The sequence below is a fragment of the Schistocerca americana genome, chromosome 7, assembly GCF_021461395.2.
Source record: "Schistocerca americana isolate TAMUIC-IGC-003095 chromosome 7, iqSchAmer2.1, whole genome shotgun sequence".
In the NCBI taxonomy this organism is placed as follows: Eukaryota; Metazoa; Arthropoda; class Insecta; order Orthoptera; family Acrididae; genus Schistocerca; species Schistocerca americana.
The window spans coordinates 376,205,013-376,223,013 of NC_060125.1; the positions used below are offsets into that span (position 1 = coordinate 376,205,013).

The window sequence follows — 18,001 nt, forward strand, 5'->3', positions numbered from 1 at the left end:
CGCAGACCATTCTGTTTGATTGATTCTTGCCACCCGTAGGAAGCTGTTCTGAACATGGGCATGATGAGTGTTCGTCTGTTATCGTCTTCAAAGACGAACCCAACGCCGAAATGCTGACAGTAAGGTTGGACAATAGGTGGGGAGTATCCTGTACCGATACTGCTCAGCGCTCCGTTTGGTACATTTTCACAGTTCTAATCTGATAACATCGAAGTTTTCTTGTTATAGGGCTTCAGCAGACCGAGAGGAAGGCGACCGCAACCGCGGCCGAAACGTTGAATTTATCAGTGACAGTTATTTTACAGTATGGCGGGACATCATACCCAGTAACTTTTTATGTTAATCCAGAACTCCCAAATTACCCTCGATGATAGTGAGAGGTGGCTGGCGTTCATACATGATACCAGCCCAAGACACCTACCCTGAACCCATGGGACTGCAGGTCTGAGTCGTGAACTGGTTTTTGGTCTCGTTCAGACTATTTTGCAACGATTGTAAGGTATCAGACAAGTCCAGCATTCGTCAATGAAGAGAACTCAATATCACTGATCCAGGTTCTTTTCTAAGAGTTCCTTCGCCCACCTTCTTTACTCACTGTTGTGCTGAAAGCTTCGTACTGTTGTTAGTAATGGCTGCCTAGAGACAAAACAGATTGTATGGAGAAGAGCACCTACTGTGTGCGTCAACACAGCCCTCCCAGTTGCCTTCAAAATGACAGTGAACGATTCTGTCAGATTCTACTCCTGATGGAAGCCATAATTGTTGCGTCGACGGTCATCAGCTGCCGTTCTGAACCGCAGGCGGCCACTATGAGGTATATCCTCAAAGTTTTGTGTCTAACGATAGAGGTTTTACAGTATAAAGTGGAACAGAAATAGACAGCTCCCTTGGTAATAATGTTCCAGATCCAGACCCCACAACGTTACAAGAATTAGGTAGACAGTTAAAATCTGAAAAAAGTGGGAAGGCACCCGGATTAGCCAGAATGAATATGACCTTATTAAACAGAGTTATACAATATACAAATTAAGAATTTTACATGTACTCAATAAATGCTGCGAAAATTGGCAAATACCTCTCTCTTGGTCAACATCTGTAGTTAAAATATATATTCAAAGGAGGAGACTGCAAAAATCGTGAAAATTGTAAAGCAGTTAGCTTCGTGAATACAAAACATAATATCAACAGAGGATTAAACAGTCAACCGGTTGCACAGAAACGGTAGATACACTGACCTAGGTTTCGATACCTAATTGGGGTGTCTTAATCTGAAATGAAATATTGCTAAATCGTAAAATTACATTGCTAAAATGCAATAGTCAGAATTTGGAGCAACTATGCTCATATCAAAAGTATAGCTGTTCCAGATTCTGACTATTGATTTTTAGCAATGTAATTTTTCGATTTAGCAACATTACAGTGTTATGAAGACACCTCTAGTAGGTGTCGAAACCTAGGTCAATGTACGTACAGCTACTATGCAACCGGTTGGCTCTTTAATTCTGTGTTGAAATTAGTATAGGCTTCCTTAGTAAAAACCATGTTCAAAACTGCGAACTATAACATGATACTAAAATACGTAATAATTAAGGGATTAAAAGTTATTACAGATTGTTTGTTAGGAAAAGAGCGAATTCGATCTGGGAATAGGACATCGTGCATGGATAATGTCTTCGCATTTAGACAAAAGATAGAAGAAAGAACAGAAAATAGCTCGGAACACATTTCACTTTTGTAGATTTTGAGAAGATTTTTGACAGAATAAATCGAATAGAATTATGAAAAATACTACAAAATGAGGACTATCCACCACACCTACTTTTGGTATAGGAGTCATAATGCAAATGCTAATTTCATCATAGACCCTGGAATTATAAGAAGTGAACGGATTTTAGCAAATATATTAGTTAGACAAGGGTGTAGCCTATCACTCAAATTTTTTATAGCTATATATATATATATATATATATACACTCCTGGAAATGGAAAAAAGAACACATTGACACCGGTGTGTCAGACCCACCATACTTGCTCCGGACACTGAGAGAGGGCTGTACAAGCAATGATCACACGCACGGCACAGCGGACACACCAGGAACCGCGGTGTTGGCCGTCGAATGGCGCTAGCTGCGCAGCATTTGTGCACCGCCGCCGTCAGTGTCAGCCAGTTTGCCGTGGCATACGGAGCTCCATCGCAGTCTTTAACACTGGTAGCATGCCGCGACAGCGTGGACGTGAACCGTATGTGCAGTTGACGGACTTTGAGCGAGGGCGTATAGTGGGCATGCGGGAGGCCGGGTGGACGTACCGCCGAATTGCTCAACACGTGGGGCGTGAGGTCTCCACAGTACATCGATGTTGTCGCCAGTGGTCGGCGGAAGGTGCACGTGCCCGTCGACCTGGGACCGGACCGCAGCGACGCACGGATGCACGCCAAGACCATAGGATCCTACGCAGTGCCGTAGGGGACCGCACCGCCACTTCCCAGCAAATTAGGGACACTGTTGCTCCTGGGGTATCGGCGAGGACCATTCGCAACCGTCTCCATGAAGCTGGGCTACGGTCCCACACACCGTTAGGCCGTCTTCCGCTCACGCCCCAACATCGTGCAGCCCGCCTCCAGTGGTGTCGCGACAGGCGTGAATGGAGGGACGAATGGAGACGTGTCGTCTTCAGCGATGAGAGTCGCTTCTGCCTTGGTGCCAATGATGGTCGTATGCGTGTTTGGCGCCGTGCAGGTGAGCGCCACAATCAGGACTGCATACGACCGAGGCACACAGGGCCAACACCCGGCATCATGGTGTGGGGAGCGGTCTCCTACACTGGCCGTACACCACTGGTGATCGTCGAGGGGACACTGAATAGTGCACGGTACATCCAAACCGTCATCGAACCCATCGTTCTACCATTCCTAGACCGGCAAGGGAACTTGCTGTTCCAACAGGACAATGCACGTCCGCATGTATCCCGTGCCACCCAACGTGCTCTAGATGGTGTAAGTCAACTACCCTGGCCAGCAAGATCTCCGGATCTGTCCCCCATTGAGCATGTTTGGGACTGGATGAAGCGTCGTCTCACGCGGTCTGCACGTCCAGCACGAACGCTGGTCCAACTGAGGCGCCAGGTGGAAATGGCATGGCAAGCCGTTCCACAGGACTACATCCAGCATCTCTACGATCGTCTCCATGGGAGAATAGCAGCCTGCATTGCTGCGAAAGGTGGATATCCACTGTACTAGTGCCGACATTGTGCATGCTCTGTTGCCTGTGTCTATGTGCCTGTGGTTCTGTCAGTGTGATCATGTGATGTATCTGACCCCAGGAATGTGTCAATAAAGTTTCCCCTTCCTGGGACAATGAATTCACGGTGTTCTTATTTCAATTTCCAGGAGTGTATATATATATATATATATATATATATATATATATATATATATATATATATATATATTGACGACATTTTTAAGAGAAGGGAATTGCTGCCAGACCTAGGTATGTCATTATCAAACAGAGTCTGTTCAAACACTCTTACATGCAGATGATCAAACAATGACTTAAGTAAATGAAAGTTACAAACATCCACGTATCATTTAATTAATCAATATAAATCTTATAATTCTAAAGTTTCATTTAATAAAACGAAAGTTATGGCTTTCAGAGTAAAAGATCCAGTCAGATAAAAATGTTGCCAGGAAATAACGTTTTAGAACAAGTACCGAATTTTAAACATCTTGTTTGTGCCATGAGTGTTTATAATGAGGACATTCAGGAAAAAGTTAGCTAATTTGAAGCTGTATGTGGGACAAATGAAAAATCTTTTGAAAATAAAGTTACGAAAGAAACAAAAACTAAATTTTGTAATGTAATGGATTTACCCACATTTCTTTATGACAGTGAAGCCTGGGTGCCGACTCAAAAACAAGTGAGCAAAATACAATCGGTAGAACTATCGATGGATAGGAAACGAAGTGGAGATAGCAGGAAAGAAAGAACTATAGAATCAGTACATAACAAAATACTAAGTAGCAGATAGTACTGCGCCGACCACTAACAACATGTGGAAAATACTAGACTTCCCAAGAGAGTGTTAGATAACATACCAATGGGAAAAACAGATCAGTAACGACCCGGGTCGCGTTGGATACAGCTATGAAGCCGGAACGGGCAAGAGTGGTTAATCCATTAAGTGAAGAAGAAGAACTATAGAGGCTGATTGCTCGGTTGGCGTAGCTGTGATCTGTGGTGTGCGCCAATTCGGCTGACAAGCTTTCTTGACGTAGAATGAAGGTACGGCCTAAGATGAAAATAACGCTTCTAAACACGGTGACAGCTGTGAACAGTCCAGGATTGGAGACACAACGAGTTCTGCTGAGGTGCACCGAGAATGCGGATGTACTTGCATCCCTTCTACCCAGGGGGTTGTACAGACCGATTTCCTACTACCAAAAAGTTATTGAGAAAGAGGCTATCTATTAAACTACGCGCAAACTATCCAGCTCGTGAAGATGCTGCAAAATCTTTTTTGAGCGGTTAACATGGTATGTGGACAGCTACTTGGAAACAGTCGTAGGACTGAAGATCACAACAACATGAAGGTTTAGAATCTGCGTGACTGCACAAGGAAATTTGATTGTAACCTAACATCGGATTTTGTTCCACAGTTGTTGTAAGAGACTTCACAACAGCAAAACAGTATTTATTTTGAGTACCTATCCCAACAGCGTTTGTCTCGCCTGTTTGGTGTTGGGGAATTTTGGATGTCAATGACGGTACGAGGGCCATTCACAAAGTAAGGTCCGATCGGTCGCGAAATGGAAACCACAGTGAAAATCAAAAATGTTTTATTTGTGTTAATTAGCTACGCCTTTCAGCTGCTTCTCTACAAAGTGGCCGCTCCGACTTACGTCGTAGCGTTGTACCAACTTGCACAATGCCCTTGTCATAGGCCTGCATGGGTGGCCGAGCGGTTCTGGGCGCTACAGTCTGGATCCGCGCGACCGCTACGGTTGCAGGTTCGAATCCTGCCTCGGGCATGGATGTGTGGGGTGTCCTTAGGTTAGTTAGGTTTAAGTAGTTCTAAGTTCTAAGGGACTGATGACCTTAGAAGTTAAGTCCCATAGTGCTCAGAGCCATTTGAACCTTGTCATAGATTGCAGCCGCCTCTGCTTTCCGTCACTTCTCTGCGCTGGTGTGCAGTTCGTTGTCTGTGCCAAAATGTTGTCTTCACAGCCAGCGGTTCATGTGAGCAGAGGTGAACGTCAGAGGGCGCCAATTCCGGGCTGTATGGTGGGTGATCAAACACTTCCCATCGGAAACGCCGCAGGGGTGTCTTCACTGACCCTCCATTAGGCGCCGGAGAATTGCCATGAAGAAGAAAATGTATGACCGGTACGTTAACTGGGGTTGCGTGAAATCAGGCGAAATCTCGCAGTGGGTACCCATACCTGGCGGGAGACGCTATTGCTCCAGGTGTCTTTACATGTTCACTGTGGTCTCACAGCTGAAAGGAGCGACGTGACTCGATCGACAGGCATACTAGAGGCACTGCCCAGCACATCTGTGCAAAGCATCATTTGATTTTCGCTGACGTTTCCATTTTGCGACCTATGGGACCTTACTTTCCGACCAGCCCTCGTTTATCAATCGATCAATATCATTCTGTCGTTGCTGACTGACATATTTTTAGTTTTCTCCACCTGTTCTCTTGTTATACCAGCAGTATGGTTTGTAGTGTCCATCCCGTTTGTAAGGGCTCGTTTCGCATTGCTAAAGATATTTCCAAGCATTACTAAATTTTCTCTGTTTCTTTTCAAACAATTCATGAATTCAATGTGTAGATAAAGCAGTAGTCTTTTAACGGTATATCCATAAAGCCATGACCTATATATCAAATACAGACCTACTCAAAGGATTATCCTCCAGTATTGCTGCGGGATCGTAGTCTACCACAAGCAGGGAGACTGATAAAAAATCTCTTAATTCACAGGAAGTAACTCTTCCACACCCAGACTGTCCAGTGCTGTTGACACTTACATCGGTGATGGCTTGAGCATCGTCGATGGTGATGTTCTCATGGCCAAAGTAAAAGTCTCGCATCTTGAGTGCCGCCTCCTCGCGCTCTTCGGCCGTCGGCAGGTGCAGGATTGGAGACACGGCTAGCACGAAGTTGTCGCTGAGCTCCTGCACTGCTGCCGGGTCAGAGAGGTACAGCTTCTCTGTGGGAAAACATATTCATCAATTATTCTAGAAGACTAGTCGCTAGCAGACGCGAAAACATAGCGCGAACAGCGGAAGAGCAGTTGTAATTGGCTGTAGAATCACTGGAGTAGAGGAGAATTGGGTAGCAACCATGTTTATCGAAAATAAGCGATCTAATGTCAGGAAAGCATTCCAAGAGGCAATTGTAACCGTTCAATCGTTCGTAATAGAGCCGCCTAATGATGCACCATGGCACGAAAACTCGCAAGATGAGGAGTTTAAAAGATATATGTTGTGTCCTAAAGAACAGACACCAGTCACTCACTCACTCACACACACACACACACACACACACACACACACACACACACACAAGGTGCGACGACCAAAGTCCATTCTTTCAGTGAGAATGCACACCAAGCTCGACCTCTTGTTGGAACCCGAAATGGCGAGTAAGTGTTCACGGGTAGGTGAGGCTACGCTATAAAGAGGGTGACAGGGTGGGAATTTGGGGCGGCTGTGGGGCGTCCACGGATGAACGAGGTGGATAAGGCGACCGCTTGTGTCAAGCGGCAGATTCGGATTCGAGTCCCGGTCTATCATAAATTTTCGCCTGTTACCATTGATTCACTTCAATGCCCAAATGCAGCTAACGTCATTGGGAACTGAATAGAATTTATTTAGGTACCGTACATAAAAAAACACAGAACGTGGACATGTATTGTTGTATAAGGTTTTCCTACTTTCATAAATCTCGTAGTTCCTCTATAACTGATGATGGGCGAAGTAGAGAGAATGTAATATGTGGACTGGCAACGGCAAGAAAAGAGTTTCTGAAGATGAGAAATTTGCTTACATGGAATATGAGCTTAAATGTTATGAAGTCTTTTCTGAAGGTATTTGTCTGGACTGTAGTCATGTATTAAAGTGAAACATGGTCATACACAGGGTAAATTAATTCAAGTTTTGTAAGAAAATATTGCATTGAATCAGAGGTGGTCAAATGTAGTATCGATTGTGTAGTAGCGTCGCTGCTCAACAGCGATCGCTAATTCAAGGTGTTATGGGTAATGTGTTAGAGTAACTTTAGATCGAGTGATGTATGGAGGACCCTCAAGTGTAAAAATGTATTGTATCTGGTGTGTGCTGGATATATACTTATTCGCTAAAGGTAGTATTGATTTTTTTATTTGTAAGATACTATGATGATTGCTAATTGTAAAATAAAACTCAACAGAAGTTGGAAAAATTAAGGTAAAGGAAGTTGTTTTGTTACTAATGCAATGCGCGTATTCATAAGTGATGATTAAGACAGTGTATATCACTCACATCCAATGATTTTGTAAAGGTAGTTGTTAATGTATAAACAGTTTATTGAATGTGTTAATTGTGATCATTATTAATTTTCAAAAAGTCAAAATACAAGTTTTAAAATTAGTACCATATTGTTACTTACGCAAGTCAATACGAGATCCCGATCCATGTCATTTTGATTAACTACTTTTCTCAAGAAGTTATTGTCTCAGTCATATTTTATTTAATGAAAATGTGTGCTAAGCAACAGCTTTGCACAATAGCTGTTTGCTAACTATACAATTTTAAGTACTAACAGGGAGCAGTGCGAAGAGCATTACCATAGCGCAGATAAAGGTAAGAAATTTTAGTACTGCAGGGATAGCATTCATTAAGCACGAGGACTATTGTTTTCAAACTGACCAAGTTTTGTTTTATTAACAGTGCCAATTTCAAATCAATACTGCTGCACCAGATTCAGTTTTCGTGTTACGTAAATTCATACAGTTTACATTCTTGCACACAGAAAATTTCACTACAGGGCCAAGCACATAAACGACGAGACAAAATACACATTCCCATTCTGACAGTTGTGTTTCAGACTACTGCCAGTTACGTAATTTCAATCATATTTCAAACGTACATGCTTCAACAATAGTCTAGACAAGAACAGAATAGAGGCTTTTGAAATGTCGTGCTACAGAAGAATGTCGAAGATTAAATGTTGGATCACGTAAGTAATGAGGAGGTACTGAGTATAATTTGGAGAGACAAGAAATTTGTGGCGCAACTTGTCTGAAAGAAGGGATTGGTTAATAGGACACGATCTGAGACATCAAAGGAGCACCACCTTGTTATTGGAAGGATATGTGTATATGTGGGGTGGAAAGGGGCGAGGGTAAAAATCGTAGAGGGAGACCAAGAGATGAATAAAGAAGCAGAATCAGAAGGATGTAGGTTGCAGTAGTTATTCGGAGATGCAGAGGCTTGTACAGGATAGAATAGCATGGAGATCTGTATCAAACCAGTCTTCGGACTGAAGACCACAACAACAACAACAACTATAACAACGTTATAAGCTTCATCTAATATAGAACATAACATTTAGAAATTACACCAGAGCAGAGAAAAAAAGGCAGAGATAACATTAGTTAATGAGAGGTACAACAATAAAGACAAATAACAGGAAAGTGGATTTAAACTACAGTGACATGCCAAATCATTGTGACTACTGCCCACAGTGAGATTGTAAACCGCCAGAAAACGTTGCAGGCGCGTGAGGCAGTAGAGAAAACATGTAAGCGGAGCAGAGACGCAAGGGGAAATCATTTTAGCGACGATACGGATCGCAGATAGGGAAATCTACTGACACATGATACTTTGACACAGGGCAGATTATTATGGCCCAGCACCTGGGAACGAGCTTCTCGAAATGGCGAAGCTGGTCGGCTGTTCGCTTGTTACCGTCTTAAACGTCGATGGAAAATGCTGATCGGAGATGAAACCACATGACCAGATGTTGCACGACAGGGCGTGAGGTATGTCCGGCCTGTAAAGCAGGATAGCTAGCGATCTGCGGGAGACAGAGTACAATGCTGATGCAAGCAGTAGTGTTTCCGAGAAGACCATTCAGTGCTCGGTATTGAACGTAGATACCAAGTGGGCTGAGGCATGAATGGGAATTTGGACTGAGGAGGGAGGTGTGCTAGAGTAGTCCGTGCAGTTGCGCAAAGCTTCTGTGCCAGGGTGGCGTAGTGGTTAACGCATCCACCTAGTGAGCAGTAGTCCCACGTTCGTATCCCGATCTAAATTTTCATTAGTCGCTTCAGTCTGCATACAAACATCTCCATATTAGACGATCGCTACATGCTTCTAAGCTAACACAAAGACCTCGTCAGTTACGACTGCAGTGAGCACGAGATCATCGAGAAGGGGCTATAGATCAGTGGAAACGTATCGCCTAGTGGAATGAACCACGTGTACTGTTTAGCCAGGTCGATGGGCGTATTCAGATCCATGAGAACGTCTGCTACAGAGGCGCACTGCGCCTTGGACGCTGGGGTACTACGCTGTGGGGACATTCACTTGTGTTTCCATAGGATCTCTGGTAGTAATCGGTGGAAACGTGTCAGGTATGTGTACGTGAACATTACTGTGGACTGCCTGCACCCATTCTTGATGAGGTCTTCTCTGATGGCGAAGCCTTCATCCAGTGTGATAAATGTCTATGTCAGAAAGCCAGAATGGCGCTAGAGTGGTCTGTGGAGTATGAGAGTACACTTCATGTTTTGCCGCCATATTCGCGACCGCTATTGGGCGCGAGCACCGATCCCGCAAACCACGGGCTCGCAGTTTACGGGAACTGTGTGACCTGTGCCTTGACATGTGGTGGGACGTACCTCAGGAAAGCTGCCAGGGACTTGATGAATCCATACGACGAAGAATTGCTGTTGTATTGCGTTCCATAGATGGATTAGCTTGTTATTAAGACGTGGTAATAATGTTTTGGCTCATCACTTTATGAGAGCTGCCAGCAATGGACGTAACAGAATTGGGGATGAGGGAGAGAAAGAGGATAGTTACAAAACACAATTAATGAAGATAAGGGAAAAGAGAGCGTCGTCTAAGGGTAGTGTCTTTGATTAGCAATCAAATCGTCCTGGGTCCCGAGTTCGAACCCCGTCACCGTTTAAATTTTGAATAAAAATCATGAGCGACAACGGCCTAAGACTTCCGGCATTCGAAGTCACCATCATTCTGCGAACGGCTTTGTCAGAGAGGGCGGATGAGCAGATAGAGGTTTAGGGCACTCTCATACCCCTGGGGTAAGAGAGACGGAAGAGTCAGTAGTGATCAACGGTATGAGGATGCAGGAGGCAAAGGAAACCACTGCATTAAAGACCCGATGTGTATCCACGGGAAATGCGGCCTGTAATTGAAAGAGTGTCATCATGATCTCTCCATTACAAAAGATTCCGGAGTAGTCCCCCATTGAGATGTGCAGGAAGTGACTGCCAAGGGGGAGATGACCATGAGAAAAAGATTGAATAACTAACGGAACGATAACTTTCTACAAGTCGGGGCGTGGAAAGTCAGAAGTTTGAACGGGGTAGGGAAGAAAAAAGAAAGGGAGGGGCTAGAATGGGTTGCGACTGATCGAGAAACGAAGAGAGAAAGAAGTGCAGCTGCGAGAAGATGGGGGCATTTGTTACACTGTTTGACAGAGGAAAACACTTGTCATGAGAGTTAATTTTTGCAGCATGTTACGAGAGTGTCAGAAAAAGTGCTTAGCCTTAGCAACAGGAAATTGAATTTTGTGCGGAAAACAGGACAGCTTATTCCAAAGGCGGACCTCACCAACAGAAAAGTATCTGCGAACGTTTTCTTTCACGATGGGCACAACTAGGATCTTAGATATGTTAGGTCTTGTGCTTCGATTATGATGAGATTAAATGTACTTAATATGTGATGTGAGGTGCTGGGGTGGATTCGCACCGAGTAGCCAGTGAAGTAAACTGAGTGTATGGTAGTCCCGCGACTTATCTGGCCGCAGCCAACCTTAACGAGAGTATGGAGTACTCAGATCGTCAAACGGACGTATGTTGCATACGTACCGCACAAAAGAATTCTTCGTTACTTGTAACCACCTAGCATTCTCACCACTCATGATATGTTGGATTATTTCACAATAATGAAGGTTTTAGCCGTGCGGTTCTAGGCGCTTCAGTCTGGAACCGCGTGACCGCTACGGTCGCAGGTTCGAATCCTGCCTCGGGCATGGATGTGTGTGATGTCCTTAGGTTAGTTAGGTTTAAGTAGTTCTAGGTTCTAGGGTACTGATGACCACAGATGTTAAGTCCCATAGTGCTCAGAGCCATTTGAACCATTTGAATGAAGGTTTACTAGAACGAATGACTGCAGAAGTATACGTTGCCATCCTTTGCAAATATGTTCCGAAATAGAGTCTACACAGGCAAGCGGGAATCTTCCTAAATGTGGCAACAGTATTATCTGCCCGTGGTACCTGATGCACCTTTGAGAGATATTTGAATATCGCCCTTTATCACGGTGCTTTATACATCCCTATTGTATACTCTGATTTCCTCAGTTCTCCCCAGAGGCCGGGTGCGATGTACACGTACCACACATTAGTATATCGGATCTAGGAATGACCTCATCGCTCGCTGATGCTGTTACCAACGTAACGTTCGTTTGTGTCGCCTTAATATGTTGGCATCTCGAGGGATGAGGCTCCTGCTGTCAGGGCCGCAACCCTGCTGTCCTGGCCTTTTAGCAGTTCTGTTGCTTCGGACGATCTCAACGTTGCTATACGTAGGGATATTTTATCACACAGATACGAACGCTGGTCAGTCTCGGTGGGAACAAACTTTGGGGGATTAAACCCCCTCCCTATCGTTTGCGTGACTTCCTCTCGCCCATATCGTTGCAAGCAGGTCACTGTTGAAACTTCCTGGCAGATTAAAACTGTGCGCCGGACCGAGACTCGAACTTGGGACCTTTGCCTTTCGCGGGCAAGTGCTCTACCGACTGAGCTACCCAAGCACGACTCACGTCCCGTCCTCACAGCACTTGCCCGTGAAAGGTAGAAGTCCCGAGTTCGAGTCTCGGTCCGGCGCACAGTTTTAATCTGCCAGGGAGTTTCATATCAGCGCACACTCCGCTGTAGAGTGAAAATTTCATTCTAGGTCACTGTTACTGGACTACGTATAGGTCACTGTCTTTTCAGTCATCGTCATCTGTTAATCGGTGACGCCACACCACTTTGCTGTCACTATTACGAACTACTGACAGTGAGCCACTTCCTAATCCTGTGTCAGATTTGTCTCATCTGAGCTACACGAAGTTTTAGTAGGTACAGCATAGGCGGTAGTACGCGTTATATTATTTACTCGCCATAACAACGTGGAGAAACAATATTAATTTTCGACTGTAGACCTGGTTGTTCTAGAATCTCTTACCGAACGGCCCGTTAAAAAAAAGGAGGAACGTTATAATTGCTCATTTTACCTTTACACTACGTTTGTTAGTTTGTAACTAGATTTCTAGGCTCAATATTATTATTCATTAAGGTTTCATCCTCCTGCTAATGAGGTTTCGGCACCAATGTGTCATTTAACTTCACTCAACCAAGGAATGAATTCCCTGAAATGTCATATTTTAAGTCGGTATTTGGGCGCTTATGAGCTCAGCTGTTTTGCACCCTGAAGCTCCAACAAAAAAACAATCAGCAGTTGAAATGATCATGCAGACTTACAACTGAGTTATTAACTGTCTTCTGATACAGTACTGGAATATTGTCAAGGCGAATAGGAGGCAGTTGCTCGCTGTACCATCAGAATGGAAGCTGTTCTATTAAAATTAGTGTTGAGAACTAATAATTAATAAATTTTTAATGTCATTTATTAAAAGCTATCTCCATATTGACTGTGTCTTTTAGAACTGACAGAACTTCATTAGCATGATAAATACACTACTGGCCATTAAAATTGCTACACCACGAAGATGGCGTCCTACAGACGCGAAATTTAACCGACAGGAAGAAGATGCTGTGATATGCAAATGATTAGCTTTTCAGAGCATTCACACATGCTTGGCGCCAGTGGCGACATCTACAACGTACTGACATGAGGAAAGTTTCCAACCGATTTCTCATAGACAAACAGCAGTTGACTGGCGTTGCCTGGTGAAACGTTGTTGTGATGCCTCGTGTAAGGAGAAGAAATGCGTACCATCACATTTCCGACTTTGATAAAGATCGGATTGTAGCCTATCACGATTGCAGTTTATCGTAACGCGACATTGCTGCTCGCGTTGGTCGAGATCCAATGTCTATTAGCAGAATATGGAATCGGTGGGTTCAGGAGGGTAATACAGAATGCCGTGCTGGATCACAACGGCCTCGTATCACTAGCAGTCGAGACGACAGGCATCTTATCCGCATGGCTATAAAGGATCGTGCAGCAACGTCTCGATCCCTGAGTCAACAGATGAGGACGTTTGCAAGACAACAACCATCTGCACGAACAGTTCGATGACGTTTGCAGCAGCATGGACTATCAGCTCGGAGACCACGGCTGATGTTACCCTTGACTCTGCATCACAGGAGCGCCTGCGATGGTGTACTCAACGACGAACCTGGGTGCACGAATGGCAAAACGTCATTTTTTCGGATCAATCCAGGTCCTGCTTACAGCATCACGATGGTCGCATCCGTGTTTGGCGACATCGAGGTGAACGCGCATTGGAAGCGTGTGTTCGTCATCGCCATGCTGGCGTATCACCCGGCGTGATGCTATGGGGTGCCACAGGTTACACGTCTCGGTCACCTCTTGTTCGCATTGGCGGCACTTTGAACAGTGGACGTTACATTTCAGATGTGTTGTGACCCGTGGCTCTACCCTTCATTCGATCCCTGCGAAACCCTACATTTCAGCGGGATAATGCACGATCGCATGTTGCAGGTCCTGTAGCGGCCTTTCTGGATACAGAAAATGTTCGACTGCTGCGCTGGCCAGCACATTCTCCAGATCTCTCCCCAATTGAAAACGTCTGGTCAATGGTGGCCGAGCAACTGGCTCGTCACAATACGCCAGTCACTACTCGAACTGTGGTATCGTGTTGAAGATGCATTGGCAGCTGTACCTGTACACGCCATCCAAGCTCTGTTTGACTCAATGCCCAGGCGTAACAGGGCCGTTATTACGGCCAGAGGTGGTTGTTATGGGAAGTGATTTCTCAGGATCTATGCACCCAAATTGCGTGAAAATGTAATTACGGTAATTACGGGCTAATTCTAGTATAATATATTTGTCTAATGAATACTCGTTTATCATCTGCATTTCTTCTTGGTGCAGCAATTTTAATGGCCAGTAGTGTACCAGATTGTCAATTTAACGAATAGAAAACTACGGTGGTCAGAGTCGGATGGGCAGGTTCAACTCACGGCGAATCAGCTCGAGCCCGTCCCCGGACGTGAAGCCCGTGATGACGGGGACCTTGTTGAAACGACCTGCTTTCAGGGTTTCGGCCGGCCACTCGGTAACGAAGGCGCCTTCCACGTCCTGTTCAAGCACGGGGAGCCAGGCAAGGTGCTGGATGCGGATCTCCTCCTGCAAAGGCGGCAACGGCAGAATTAGTAGGCTGTAAGAATAAAGGGTACTGGTAGCAGATTACGCAGGGTGTCCCAATTATCTTGATCACGCCGGTAACTTTTTGTCCGGAAGCAAAATAAAAAATGTATCAACCGAATGTTGTTTAGCTGACAGGGGAACATTAACTAGTATGAGTGCGCCTAACGTAACTTTCCGCGTTACCGAAAGTATGAACAGCAATACGCCTTTTTAAATAGCATGCTACATAATTTTCGGTAATACACTTTGTTCAGAAACGTATCACAGTGTACCATTCAAGTAAACACGACACTAAAACACTAAAAGAGTTTTAACTTTGGCTCTCCTATATTAGCCCAGTTCTCTAGAGTAACTTACTTCGTCCAGATGCTGGAGTCGATAGTAAACAAATGGTAACGCAAGGAAAATGCACACCAGTCATTACCGTTCTGCTAACTTGTATTGTCCATCGATGAGTAACAATTCGACATTGTCTTTCTATTACACAAACCATCAGCTGATGTCAATTGAATGAATGACTAGTGTGCAGTTTACCTGTGTTTCCAGTTGTTTATTGTCAACTCCAAAAGTGGACTAGTTTACCTTGGATACCTTCACCGTGTACTACCATTTTGTGTTACATATATCTAAACAGCATTTGCCTAACAACTTTTTCCATAAATAAAAAAAAAACGTATTTGAAGGGTTCAAGATAAATGCGATACACCAGAACACCCTGTATATAGCTAGTTGGATTCAATAATGGCAGACACAGGAGGTAGTGTATAGCTCAGTATGATTCACTAATGAATGAAGCACACTGGACTCGCATTCGGAAGGACGACGGTTCAATCCCGCGTCCGGCCATCCTGATTTAGATTTTCCGTGATTTCCCTAACTCGCTCCAGGCAAATGCCGGGATGGTTCCTTTGAATGGGCACGGCCGACTTCCTTCCGAATCCTTCCCTAATCCTATAAGACCGATAACCTCGCTGTTTGGTCTCTTTCCCCAAACAACCAACCAACCACTAATGAATGAAGCAGACATCAGATTATCTGGAACTAGATAGAATTCGAGAAACAGATAAGGAGTTAGCAGCATGTCTATAACTATGAAGGATTAATCACGCACTGTTTGGAAATTACCCAGAGTGGTACATTTTCCCCAATGACAGAAAAGTGTTTCAAATGGCTCTGAGCACTATCTGAGGTCATCAGTCCCCTAGAACTAAGAACTACTTAAACCTAACTAACCTAAGGACAACACACACATCCATGCCCGAGGCAGGATTCGAACCTGCGACCGTAGCGGTCGCGCTGTTCCAGACTGAAGCGCCTAGAACCCTTCGGCCACTCCGACCGGCCCAATGACAGAAGTCCTTAAGTTTATCTATAACGTATTTGTGTCTTGCCTAGTTGTTTTAGATGCTCTTGACTGCACGACGAGATGCATCTCCTGAAGTAATAAAACTTATCAGTCAGTTAAACGATTTTTCATTACGGTATCAGTTTGTTTTCCATTACCTTTTTAGCGCTGGAGGCCTCTACAACTATAGTGCTGAAATAATGTGAAGGTAGCAAAAGCTCGACTAGTACTTCTGTAAAGTCCGGATCCGGGATCGAGTTATTATCATAAGATTGAGCGAAGAGTGATGGTGAGTGATCCTGTTGCGAGATAACATCCCGAAGATGTTCGGGCTCACATGTGATCCCTCTTCGTCGAAATGTCTTGGCTCAACCTCGTCTAGGGGTTGAACCGCACATGTCGCATTACACGCCCTGAATTAGACACTTGTGACCCTTTCGTTAAATTGTCTGGCCGATGGCAAGTTTGCGAAATACAAAGTTCACATAACGTAAAATAGCAGTAATAATAATATCGGGAACTAAATTAACAACCCATAAATAATGTAGGCCACACAGTTGCGATTTATTCAGAAAGCAAACTAATAGCGAAAGTGGTCGGATATAAGGTTACTGTTACACTCGAGTGCATATATATTTGACGCAGTTCGATCATTCACAATCTCATTGCGAATAACGAGTCCAATACTCCATCTAGTTAACTACGCGAAAAGTCAAGAGTTCACACCAGGCGCGCGGTTGCTCACAGCTCAGAGACTAAGTCCCGCGATACCACATAACGGCAAATTTTCTAAGTTGTTTCACTTCCTCGCTGCCTAAAGACCAACTGCCCGCTTTCACGTCTCATTCCGAACTGTACCGTCAAGTGTCTCCAGCCTAACTGTCCGCTTTCGCGTCTGAACCAACGCCGTCCCTCTGCCCGTCCCAGGCCGCGTCTCCTGCGCGCCGAACATACTCGCCCAACTGCCAGCGCAGTTCCCTTTCCTGAAGCCGTCCGTCTGATTGGAAACAGCTTATTCTACATTATTTTACATTTTAATATATTTAAATGATCAAAACCTGACCACTTTCAAGTTCTAAATAAAGCAACAATAATATCCATTACATAATAAACGTTAAATTCTTGCCGGCCGCGGTGGTCTAGCGGTTCTAGGCGCTCAGTCCGGAACTGCGCGACTGCTACGGTCGCAGATTCGAATCCTGCCTCAGGTATGGATGTGTGTGATGTCCTTAGGTTAGTTAGGTTTAAGTAGTTCTAAGTTCTAGGGGGCTGATGACCAAAGATGTTAAGTCCCATAGTACTCAGAGCCATTTTTTTTTGTTAAATTCTTATACAGAAAACCAAAACAATTTCTTTCATAAATTTGAATGTCACGGGCAGTAGCCTTGCACCAACGTGCTTTCTGATAAATAAATAAAGAACAAAAGTAACTACTGTGGAGTATATTTTACAACAAATATTCTATTACTTAATGATTCAATAAGGTTTCATGCTGTTATCGTTCAACCGGTTTAGAGTGCAGGAAATGATGATCTGATGCTTAGATTAAAATGCTGATAATTTAAATTTGCTATATCTTTTAAACAAGTAAAGTTACAGAGTTGATATTTACAACGTTTGTCATTTTAATGATGCGCTTCTATATGAAATGTAGATCGTTAAGACCAAAGCGTTCAGATTTTAGCACCATGAAAATTTATCGAGGATGGCAAATTGAAATTACTGAGGCTTCATTCCCCGCATTACTATAGAATTAAATACACTCCTGGAAATTGAAATAAGAACACCGTGAATTCATTGTCCCAGGAAGGGGAAACTTTATTGACACATTCCTGGGATCAGATACATCACATGATCACACTGACAGAACCACAGGCACATAGACTCAGGCAACAGAGCATGCACAATGTCGGCACTAGTACAGTGTATATCCACCTTTCGCAGCAATGCAGGCTGTTATTCTCCCATGGAGACGATCGTAGAGATGCTGGATGTAGTCCTGTGGAACGGCTTGC

General features: G+C 44.3%; 1 protein-coding gene across 1 annotated transcript in view; it reads right to left on the reverse strand.

Annotated features, from left to right (window-relative positions):
* The window catches only part of LOC124622952 (venom carboxylesterase-6-like), an 82,368-nt gene that overhangs the window by 23,684 nt on the left and 40,683 nt on the right, over window positions 1-18,001 (reverse strand). Inside the window, exons 6-7 of the mRNA XM_047148742.1 lie at window positions 14,455-14,620; window positions 6,033-6,214 (exon numbers count right to left, since the gene is read on the reverse strand). Coding sequence (XP_047004698.1) covers window positions 6,033-6,214; window positions 14,455-14,620 — 348 coding nt within the window. The remainder of the gene's footprint in view (window positions 1-6,032; window positions 6,215-14,454; window positions 14,621-18,001) is intronic.